Source organism: Impatiens glandulifera, chromosome 6 (assembly GCF_907164915.1).
Source record: "Impatiens glandulifera chromosome 6, dImpGla2.1, whole genome shotgun sequence".
NCBI classification, from domain to species: domain Eukaryota; kingdom Viridiplantae; phylum Streptophyta; class Magnoliopsida; order Ericales; family Balsaminaceae; genus Impatiens; species Impatiens glandulifera.
Window position 1 is genome coordinate 16,594,669 of NC_061867.1, and position 12,444 is coordinate 16,607,112.

The window sequence follows — 12,444 nt, forward strand, 5'->3', positions numbered from 1 at the left end:
TTATTTAAAAATAGTTGAATTATTATTGTTGTAAATTAAAGTACATGCTTAATAATATTACTTTGATAAAAAAAAAATGAAGTTTTGAGAGAAGTTAATAATCCATCTCTTGAAAATAAGAGTTCAATTATTTCTAGTTTCGGATTAAGGCAAAGAAATTATAAAAGGCAAAAACCCATGTATCTCACAATAGGACTAATTCATTATTATTTATTGTTAAATAAATTTATTTAATATGCTTATTTATTTAATTATACAATTATATAACGTTACATTCAAATATTGTTTTTTTTTGAATTGACATAAATAAAAGAATTTATTACTTTGAAAATTAATATAATTTTTTATTATCTCCTACTGTCATTCCGCCTCATTTTACTTGAGTAATTTTTAGTATTATTTCCGTTTATTTCTGAAAATCTCCGCGATACACCTTTTATATTATAATTTCTAAAAAATAATAATTATATAAACGTTATTTTTAATATAATATATTAAAAATTTATATTATTATAAAAAAATAAATTTAATTTTTTTATAAAATATAATTAAAAAATAAATATATCGGTGATTTTAAATATGTAATTGTGTTTATATAGTTCGAGACAGAATCGGGGTGAGATCGGAGTGGGTCGGGACAGATACACAAATACCATCCCCGATCAATTACCGGTCAAACGGAGAAAAATCGCTTCAAAACAGAGTAATTCAGTTTGGTTATCGTAGGAAAGTTTCAAATTATCATTCTTATTTACAACAAGTTAAATAAACAGTTATAATTTAACAAATTAAAATCAAACCAAGTACTAAAATAGAACCGTCCAAATTAAATAATTTAACAAATTAAAATCAAACAAAGTACTAAAATACAACAGTCCAAATTAAAATCAAACAAAGTACTAAAATACAACAGTCCAAATTAAAATCAAACCAAGTACTAAAATAGAACAGTCCATTAAGATTAACCAAAGTAAGTTTGGTATTCTTAATTCTTAATTAATCATTAATTTCAATCAACTTGAGGTCGATCCCTTGGGGTGATCCTGACCTTCAAGCCATGCTTCATATGAAGTATAATGGAAGAGGCCGGCATTACAGGATGATCTTCCACAACTTGAATTTCATATCGAAGCAATATGACAGAAGCCACAATCTTCATCTGTGTAAAAGCCATTTCTTTCCCCAAACATGTCCTAGGCCCAGCATTAAACGCCGGGAACTTGAAAGACGGCACATGCAGATTCCTGTTCCTATTACTGTCGGAGATCCATCTCTCCGGCTTGAATTCCATGAAGTCCTTCCCCCATATACTCTCCATCCTCCCCATCGAGTAAAAAGACAACACAATCTTCGTATTCGGCATCACTCTTTCGCCGCTTGGCAGCACATCGGGCTGTAGCGGCGATTTATGTTCAAAAGCAACAGATGGGAACAACCTCAGGGTCTCACATAAAGCTCCATGAAGATACACGAGCTCTCCCAATTCTCGACTGCTTAGATCCTTCAAGCTCCCTCCTTTGGTAATATTCAATTTGGCTTCAATCTCTTCTCGAATTCTCTTCCCCTCTTGGGGATTTCTTGACAACAGCCAAAAGAACCAGCTTAGAGCTGAACTTGTGGTGTCTCTTCCAGCAATCATCAGATTTAACAAGGTGTCCCTAAGAAACACGTCCAAACTCTTTCCATTGGAGGACGAGTATAATGAATATTCCTTGTACACTTTTGAGTAAAGACCAATTGCGCTGAATTGACTTGGATTATTATACTTTTCTATACAAGAGTAGAAGAAATTATCAACCGTTGTCGATGCTTCTGCAAGCTTCCGTTCCATTCCAACTCTGAGCCATTTTTGCAACCGCCATAAGCTCTCGGGCAATATATGTCGGTACAATATGGCCTCTTCAATAATATCTACAGCCTTCTGGGTCGGATCGTCGGGCAAATTAATAGAAAGTGTTTGTGGGTCATGGCCTAAAGTGAGAACACATATAGTGTCGAAAGTAAACCTTTGAAATATGTCTTGCAAATCAACGGTTATACCTCGGCCTCGGCCTGAAAAGTTTTCCATGAAAGGGATTAATCCGGCTTCAACTTTCGCCCAGCTTACTTCCATCAGCAATTCCCCGAACTGGGCATGATTGAAGAAAGACATGGTAGTCTTCCTGTGATATTCCCATATCTCTGAATCGGCGTTGAAAATCCCGTCTCCAAGAACTTGGAATATCTTCCTGAATTGTGGGCCTTTCGGGTAGTTGGCAAAGTTTCTGCTGAGGATGTGGTGTATGTTGGCCGGATCGGACGTGATGAGCAAATCCGAGTTGGCGAACCAAGGGCCCTTGATATTGAAAGTGCCGCCGGTGAGTATTAGGATGTCGGTGGCAAATTCGTGGAGGCGGCGGGAGTTGTGAAAAAGAGCCGGGAGCATCCGGACCACTGGCCAGCATGTCGGGATTGGATCTGTAGTATGCCAACATTTGAAGCTTCTATTAACATATGGAATTATTACACTGATGATCAAGCTGATTACGAAGAGCAGCAGTAATACGTAGGAGGATGAAGATTCCTTCAAAAATTCATACACAGCCATTAAGATCAGACACTCAAATTCTCAAGTACACTTTGTTTTTTCTCTTTCGGTTTCTAACTCTCTATTGCCTATCCTATCCTATTTATTATGCTGGTCGGCACACAAATAATATATCTGTCCCAATATTAACTTATTCTGATATATATTAAGCTTTATTAAGCTTTATTCTGTTTATAACAATTTAACATGATAAACTTTAAATGATAATCTTAATCACTTCAAACCTATTTTGAGTATTTTTTAACTTTTTATATATTATAAACTTTTGTATAACATTATTTATGTAGAATATTTAACCCTTAATATATATATATATATATATATATATATATATATATATATATATATATATATATATTTTTTTTTTTAAACTAAGCTAAATCATAAATAAAAAGAAAAAGAAAAAAGAGAATTATTAAATTAAGTTAAAAGGGGAAAATTTTAAATTAAGTTGAATTATAAAAATATTTTAATTAATTAAAATGAACACATGATTTTGATGAATTATTAAAACTAAATTCAGCAATGTGCTAATGCTGGTAAAATCAATGACTCGCTAACCGTAGAGATGCTATCAGCTGAAGACTCGCTAACAGTAGAGCTGTCATAAACTGAAAACTTGCTGGCAGAATAGTTACTCAAACAGTAGAGTTCGATGGCAATAGAGTTGCTCAAACAACAGAGTTCGATGGCAGCAGAGTTGCTCAAACAATAGAGTTCGATGGCAGCAGAGTTGTTCAAACAACAGAGTTCGTTGGTCGGAGAGTTGCTCAAACAACTGAATTTGCTGACAGCAAAGTTGTTTTAACAGTAGAGTTGTCATCAGCTGAAGACGCGGTAACAACATAGTTGCTAGCATCAGAGCTTGCCATCAACAGAGCTTGCCATCAACAAATTCGTTATTAGCTAAGCTGCTCCATCATTAGAGTTCGCTAGCAACAAAGCTCGCCATTAGTAGTGTTCGCTAACCACTGAGCTGATCAACAACTAAGTTCGCTATAAGTAGAGTAGCTCATCAGCAGAGTGATGCAGCGTGCGTGGCTAGGATGAACCTTTATCAAGATTCGTTGATTCTTACGAATACCGAACGTTGATAGATATTGAGGAAACCTCGTTTTCTGATTAATAATCTTCCCCTAACAAAGTGTTTTAAGATCCTTTAAATACTCAAACCCTAGCTTGCAAAAGAAATAAACAACTTTTAATAAATTGCAAAAAACACCCGAAACTAATAAAAAATGCGATTTTGAGCCCCTAAACGTTTCCGCCCGAAAAACACTAGGCAATCGTCGAAATCTGACACTTGCGAGATATTTTCGGATGCTGCAACTTTCGCATAAACGCCTCTTCGACTCGCACCGCATCATTCCCCCCAGGGTAGAAAAGATTCGTCCTCGAATCTGGAACCGCATCATCCTCATCAGAAGAAGACTCACCCACAAAAGGAACAAGATGCTTCACATTGAACACATCAGAGGTACGCACATGGCTGGGAAGGCGTAAACGATAAGCATTGGGGTTGATCTTCTCCACAATCTCAACAGGACCAATCTTCTTAGCAGCAAGCTTGCTATATTCATGAGCTGGAAAACGATCCTTAGTCAGAATAGCCCACACAAAGTCACCAACTTCAAAATCAACAGCACGCCTTCTCGAATCAGCCTTCTCCTTGTACTTGGCAGTAGCAGCAACCAAGCGGTCATGAGTGGTCTGATGAACCTGAGCCAACTGACCAACAAAATCCGCAGCAGTGGAATGAGGACGCACCTTGCTGGGCAGCGCTAACAAATCAAGAGGAGCACGCGGAGACAGCCCGTAAATCACATGGAAAGGACTGAAACCAGTGGAGCGATTAACAGCATGATTGTGAGCAAACTCGGCCTGAGGCAGCTTCAGATCCCAAGCCTTAGGATGATCCCCAATTAAACTGCGCAGAAGGTTCCCCAAAGACCTATTAACAACTTCAGTTTGGCCATCAGTTTGCGGGTGATAGGCACTGCTAAAATTCAGCTGAGTATTAACCAAACGCCAAAGACTCCTCCAAAAGTGACTCACAAAGCGAGTGTCCCGATCAGAAACTATGGAGGCAGGAAGTCCATGAAGGCGATACACATCCCTGAAATAAAGCTGTGTAACAGCCACAGCATCAGAGGTTTTCTTGCAGGGAATGAAATGAACCATCTTCGAGAATCGGTCAACCACCACAAAAATCGAATCAGAACCACGCTGGGTACGTGGCAGCCCAAGGACAAAATCCATACTGACATCAGACCATGGTTGAGTGGGAATAGGCAGAGGCAAGTATAACCCGGCATTAGTCGAAGCGCCCTTAGCCAACTGACAAACACGACAACGAGCAACAAAACGCCCCACCTCTTTGCGCATCGAAGGCCAGAAATAAGAAGCTGCAAGAAGCTGGAAGGTACGATCACGCCCAACATGGCCTTCTTTGTGGAGTTCCTGAATCATCCTCAAACGCAGGCTGCAATCTGGAATGCACAGCTGCACACCGCGGAAAAGGAACCCATCCTCCAAGACAAAGTCCCTCGAATCCCCCTGTTGGATGCGAATGAGGACTTGAGAAAAGAAAGGATCATCACGATAGAGGTCCACAAACGAATCAAAGCCGGGTACATGGACACGCATCTCCGCCAACAGCCCATGACGACGACTCAAAGCATCAGCCACGCGATTAGACACACCAGCCTTGTGTTTAATCACAAAAGTAAACTGCTGTAAATAAGAGACCCACGAAGCATGACGATGAGAAATCTTGTCCTGACCACCAAGATGCTTGAGGGAATCATGATCCGTATATAAGACAAACTCCCGCTGAAATAAATAATGACGCCAGTGTCGGTACAATATGGCCTCTTCAATAATGTCTACAGCCTTCTGGGTCGGATCGTCGGGCAAATCAATAGAAAGTGTTTGTGGGTCATGGCCTAAAGTAAGAACACATATAGTGTCGAAAGTAAACCTTTGAAATAATGCTTGCAAATCAACGGTTATACCTCGGCCTGAAAAGTTTTCCATGACAGGGATTAATCCGGCCTCAACTTTCGCCCAGCTTACTTCCATCAGCAATTCCCCGAACTGGGCATGATTGAAGAAAGACATGGTAGTCTTCCTGTGATATTCCCATATCTCTGAATCGGCGTTGAAAATCCCGTCTCCAAGAACTTGGAATATCTTCCTGAATTGTGGGCCTTTCGGGTAGTTGGCAAAGTTTCTGCTGAGGATGTGGTGTATGTTGGCCGGATCGGACGTGATGAGCAAATCCGAGTTGGCGAACCAAGGGCCCTTGATATTGAAAGTGCCGCCGGTGAGTATTAGGATGTCGGTGGCAAATTCGTGGAGGCGGCGGGAGTTGTGAAAAAGAGCCGGGAGCATCCGGACCACTGGCCAGCATGTCGGGATTGGATCTGTAGTATGCCAACATTTGAAGCTTCTACAAACATATGGAATTATTACACTGATGATCAAGCTGATTACGAAGAGCAGCAGTAATACGTAGGAGGATGAAGATTCCTTCAAAAATTCATACACAGCCATTAAGATCAGACACTCAAATTCTCAAGTACACTTTGTTTTTTCTCTTTCGGTTTCTAACTCTCTATTGCCTATCCTATCCTATTTATTATGCTGGTCGGCACACAAATAATATATCTGTCCCAGTATTAACTTATTCTAATATATATTAAGCTTTATTCTGTTTATAACAATTTAACATGATAAACTTTAAAGGATAATCTTAATCACTTCAAACCTATTTTGAGTATTTTTTAACTTTTTATATATTATAAACTTTTGTATAACATTATTTATGTCAAATATTTAACCCTTCATATATATATATATATATATATATATATATTTAAACTAAGTTAAATCATAAATAATAAAAAAATTATTAAATTAAGTAAAAGGAGAAAATTTTAAATTAAGTTGAATTATAAAAATATTTTAATTAATTAAAATGAATTTAGAATAATTAAAATAAACACATGATTTTAATGAAATATTAAAACTAAATTCAGCAACGTGCTAATGCTGGTAAAATCAAGGACTCGCTAACAGTAGAGATGCTATCAGCTGGAGACTCGTTAACAGTAGAGCTGTCATAAACTGAAGACTCACTGGCAGAATAGTTACTCAAACAGTAGAGTTTGCTGGTAGTAGAGTTGCTCAAACAATAAAGTTCGCTGACAGCAGAGTTGCTCAAACAACAGAGTTCGATGGCAGCAGCGTTGCTCAAACAACAGAGTTCGTTGGTCGCAGAGTTGCTCAAACAACATAATTTGCTGACAGCAAAGTTGCTTTAACAGTAGAGTTGTCATCAGCTGAAGACGCGGTAACAACATAGTTGCTAGCAGTAAAGCTTGCCATCAGCAGACTCGTTATTAGTTGGGCTGCTCCATTAGAAGAGTTCGCTAGCAGCAAAGCTCTCCATTAGCAGAGTTCGCTAGCAGCTGAGCTGATCAACAACTGAGTTCGCTATCAGTAGAGTAGCTCATCAACAGAGCTGATCAACAACTGAATTCGTTATCAGCATAGTAGCTCATCAGCAGAGCTGATCATCAACAGAGCTCAATATCAGCAAAGTTCCACATCAGCTGAATGCCTATCAGCTAAGTCATGCAACTGAGAACACATAAACAACAATACAATAAAAATGTACAACAATTCTCTACTTTGACATGCAAAACAATAAACGGAAATTCCATTCTCCCGCACACTAAAATCTCGTACGCCAGGCGTACGACAAACGTACCGTTGCCACGTATCGACAAAATAGATTCGACCGTTGCCATGCATCAAGTATAAAAAGGCATCAGAGAACAACAATGAACTCTCTGATTCATTGCAAGACTATGTTACGCATAAACAAGATGATATACGTTGAGCGATAAAGTTTTGTATAATTTGATAATCATTTTACATGTGTAAGTTGAACATATAGTTGTCTGTTCAATAAGATAGTGTGAGAGCTAGAAGTTCAGACAAGCAAGTGTTAAGACTTGTGATCTGAGTGAGTTTGTGTAGCGTCTATACAAACGAAAGTCTTCTAGTGGAATCCTTCTGGAAATAGAAGAAGGGGTGACATAGGAGTTTTATCTCCGAACATCCATAAAATCTTGTGTTGTCTTTTCATTGCTTCATTCATTCTTATATCCGCTGCTTCAAATTCTGCAAACATTTTATGCACTTAAAATCGTTCAAGAGCGTGCTACGATTTATCTATGAATAGAAACAGATTTTTAGTCCTTAACAAGATTAAAATCGCATTTAAGTGTAAAATAGAACAACAGAATTTAACCCCCCTTCTATTGTTGTCTTTGATCCTAACAAGTGGAATGAGAGCAAAATTTTCTATTCTTAAACTGCTGCAGATATCTGAATCATGTCTTACCTAAACAAGATTCCAATGTGCTCAAAGGAAGACTATGATGACTAGAAGATCAGAATTCATGCACATTTAGCGGCACAAGATGATGACATGTGGTATGTTATCACAGATGGCCCCATGAAGATATTAAAGGTCAACACAACTACAAATGCAACGGAGGGTACTCCTTAGATGACGGAGAAACCCAAATACAAGTGAACTACTAAAGACAAGAGGAAGACCAACCTCGACAACTTGGCCAAAGACATTATCTACAAAACTTTGGACCAGAACATGTTCAGCAAGATCAAATCATGTTCCTCTACCAAAGAAATATGGGAGAAGCTGACTCAATTATTTGAAGGCAACAACCAAACAAAATAAAACATGCTGATGGTTGCCACACAAAAGTTCGACAACATCAGGATGCACCCGGGTGAGACTATGACTGAGTTTGACGAAAGATTCAACATCATAGTCATCAAACTCTCAATCCTGGGAAAGGTATATAGAAATAAGGAAGTTGTTATCAAAGGCATGAAAGCTTTACCCATAGAATGAAATATCAAAGTGATGGCTATGAGGGAATCCAAGGACCTCAACAAGATCGAGTTGCATGACTTCTTTGCCAATCTGAAGGCCTATGAGTTTGAGATAAACTCAAGGAACGAGAAGAAACCCTCCACCTCCATCACAACACAAGCATTGATGACTGCTAAAGAGCCACATGCTTCGACATCTGCCAAGTCTGCTGAACAGATCATCAACAATGCGATGTCACTATTTGTCAAAAAGTTTGGCAAATTTATGAGGAAGAATCATTCTAACTTTAATCTTAACAGAAACAATTATAAAAATTAGTCTAATACTAACTTAAAATGTTTTCATTGTGACGGACCAGGTCATTTCATGGATGACTGTAATAAACCCAGAAGGGATGAGAAGAAGCCATTCGAGAGGAGGTATAAGGAGGATCGCATATCTTCCAGGAACAATAAGAAACAGAAGGCTCTGCTTGTTGAGAAAATCAAGAGCAAATGGGATGAAAGCGATTCCAATGAGAGATCCTCAAGTGAAAGTGAGGAAAAATTATAAAATGCTTCATGGCAGATGACAACGAGGTATTTGATTTCACCTCTAATGAATTCACAAGAAATGATTTAATAACTGCACTCAATGATATGATGTTTGAGTACAAGAAACTGTCAGAAATTTTAACGAAATAAATTTGAAAAATAAATCTGACAATACAAGTTTCTTAACTCAAAACAATGAACCAGAAGTTTTGAAAAACAAAATGAATGAGCTATCAATTGAGAATGAGAAGCTCAAAGAAACAGTTTAGAGTTTATTTGTTGAAAATCAAAGATTAAACTATATGGTTAGTTCATGAACTAAGGCTGGAAATGCTCTCAAGCAACTGCATGAGCAGCATAGGCCTGTCGGATGCAGATCCGGTCTGGGATTTGTTGGGGGCAATCCAGTTGAGTCATGCAACAAGTTGAACCCGATAAAAGGCAAACTTAAATTCATAAGTTTCGTCAATAGAAATTCAACTGATATTTGAACTAATCAAGACGGTAATAATTTGACTCTTAAAGATGAAATTAAATATGTTAAGCCAACTGACCAAAAGTCAATCTGACTTAAGCCTAAAAATAGGGCAGTCAACTGGTCTGGTAAGCAAAAACTGACAAAAAGCAAGGAATGTTTTATCAAAAATCATTTTCTAAATTTAACGTATCATCAACAGGCAAAAAGAAATCTACCAAGTCTAGAACATACACATTATTATAAACACAAAAAGGGAGATCTATAAAAATACCTCAAGTATGGATCCCCAAGGGACTAATTAACCATGGACCCAAATAAACATGGGTACCAAAACTATCAATGTTTATACGTACAGGTATAACTGGACAACAACTTGGAAGATTCAGTATGGTATCTGGACAGCGGCTGCTCTAGGCATATGACAAATAACAACCGGCTCCTGGCAGACATATCAAAATGTATTGGACCAAAAATCACTTTCGGTGATAACTCGAAAGATTGGAAGCAACTAATCTCTAATCTGATAATGACGATGAAGTTCAAGTCAACATAAACAATCCATCTAATCAGTCAGTTGACACGGTTGATGTTCAACCAGTCAGCTATAGAGTTTGGAGGTTGCTGGAACAGTTGAGCAACAACTGATCTTCTAGGACCGAACTTTAGAAGAAACAAAAACCATGCACCAAAATTAATCATAGTTGATGCATAACAAGTTTGAGATGAGCATTATGGGTGAGCTAATGTTCTTCCTTAGACTTCAAGTTAGGCAACTTGAAAATGAAATATTCATAAATCATGATAAGTACACCAAGGAATTACTGAAGAAATTCGGTATGGAAAATTGATCAGTTGCCTCAACTCCCATGAACTCATCGAGCAAACTAGACGAAGATGAAGGCGACCAAGATGTTGATATCACAGCCTATCGAGGGATCATTGACTCCTTGCTCTATCTGACAACCACCCGACCAGACATCATGTTTGCTGTTGGCATGTGTGGAAGATTTCAGGCTAATCTTATACAATCTCATTACATAACTTCTAAACGTATTTTGAAATATCTTAAGGGAACTCAATGTGTTGGATTGTGGTATCCAAAGGATTCCAGTTTCAACTTAATTAGTTACTCTAATACATACTATGCAGGATGTAAGATTGATAGGAAAAGCACTAGTGGAACATGTCAATTCCTTGGTGATCATCTGATTTTGTGGTTCAGCAAGAAGCAGACATCTATTGTCACTTCAATAGAAGAAGAAGAGTACCTTGTTGTTGAAAGCTGCTGTGTTCAGCTGTTGTGGATTCAAAAATAGCTGAGGGAATTTGGCATTAAGGCAGATGAATCGCTAATATTCTGTGACAACACTAGTGCCATAATGATCACATATAATCTGGTGTTGCACTCAAGGAAAAATCATATCGACATTCAACAACACTTCATCTGAGACCATGTAGCGTAGAAGCACGTCCGACTGGAATATGTGACAACCGATCAACAAGTGACTGTTATCTTTATAAAGCCACTCCCCGAGACTAAGTTTTCTTACTTTAGAAATATTTTAGGTCTTTTAGATTTAAATTAATTAATCATGTATAAACTTAGGGAAAATCTGATGGTCAGATGATAAGCTAGACACGTTGAAACAATTGTCTCTAACTTAGTTGAAAGAAGAGTTGGCTGATGACACCGTACATCAAATGAGGCTATGCATAAGAAACCTATAATTTCAGCAGAGTATATTAACTCACCTGATAGGAAAAGTCTTCTGTCAGCATTGTATATCAGTTGGATATTATACAATAGAATCTCTCAAGTAGCGGGTGTCAGCTTTCTCGACAATATCACCTCATGACAAACTTCTTGATCAGGCCACGAAGGGTAATTTGGAGACTGCAATAATCAAGGAATCATTGAGTAGACTCAAATGCGTATTAAGCAATTCTCTCAGCACACAACAAGGAGCTCTCCACAAAGATTGATACAATCGGAATGCAGATTGCTGAAGTCATCGACTTCCTTAAACGATCAGGTGATGCTGATGTTAAAAATGGGGAAAATAGTAGAGGGAAAGTAGTGAGGGGAAAACCTGGAAGGGGAAGGTAGTAAGGAAAAGAAGCCAACTGGAGCAGGCTCAAGCCAGCTACAAAGGGAAAAGAAAGACAATGAATTAAAAAAAGGGAAATTTATATTCTGAATATTTTACTTATTTATATTTTTCTATATCTGTATATTTATTTATAGTTCTTTGTGCATCATCACGTAGTTTTAATATCATCAAAAGGAGGAAATTGTTAAACTAAGTTAAATCATAAAAATGGGGAAATTGTTAAATTAAGTTAAAGGGAGAAATTGTTAAATTAAGTTAAATTATGAAAAATGTTTTAATTGATTAAAATAAACTTAGGATAATTAAAATGAACACACATGGTTTTGATGAAATGAATAAAACTAAGTTCAACAATATGTTAATGCAGGTAAAATCAAAGACTCTCTAACAGTAGAGATGCTATCAGCTGAAGACTCTCTAACAGTAGAACTGCCATAAGCTGAAGACTCGCTGACAGCAGAGTTGCGCAAATATTATATTTCGCGGGCAGTAGAGTTGCTTAAACAGTAGAGTTCGTTGGCAGTGGAGTTGCTCAAATAGTAGAGTTCGCTGGAAGTAGAGTTGCTCAAATATCAGAGTTCGCTGGTAATAAAGTTGCTCAAATAATAGATAGTCTTTTATATCACCGCCCTGGGTAATGTATGTCGGGATTGGATCTGTAGTATGCCAACATTTGAAGCTTCTACTAACATATGGAATTATTACACTGATGATCAAGCTGATTACGAAGAGCAGCAGTAATACGTAGGAGGATGAAGATTCCTTCAAAAATTCATACACAGCCATTAAGATCAGACACTCAA

At 37.6% G+C, this 12,444-nt stretch overlaps 1 protein-coding gene across 1 annotated transcript; it reads right to left on the reverse strand.

Annotated features, from left to right (window-relative positions):
* Positions 1-998: 998 nt before the first annotated feature.
* On the reverse strand, positions 999-6,144 carry LOC124943261 (alkane hydroxylase MAH1-like). Its single transcript, XM_047483801.1, has 3 exons — positions 5,451-6,144; positions 3,149-3,374; positions 999-2,563 (listed from the first exon to the last, which is right to left on the reverse strand). Exons 1-3 carry the CDS (start codon positions 6,140-6,142, stop codon positions 1,010-1,012), a joined length of 2,472 nt encoding a protein of 823 aa, XP_047339757.1. The 5' UTR covers positions 6,143-6,144; the 3' UTR covers positions 999-1,009.
* Positions 6,145-12,444: the final 6,300 nt, after the last annotated feature.

Excerpts from the sequence above, each read along its gene's own strand:
- LOC124943261 (XM_047483801.1), bottom strand. The coding sequence starts at position 6,142 with ATGGCTGTGTATGAATTTTTGAAGGAATCTTCATCCTCCTACGTATTA. Across the intron at positions 3,375-5,450 it reads ATTATTGAAGAGGCCATATT|CAAATTCAGTTGTTTGAGCA; the intron begins GTACCGACACTG and ends CTTTGCTGTCAG. Across the intron at positions 2,564-3,148 it reads CAGCTGATAGCATCTCTACG|GAATCTTCATCCTCCTACGT; the intron begins GTTAGCGAGTCA and ends GAATTTTTGAAG.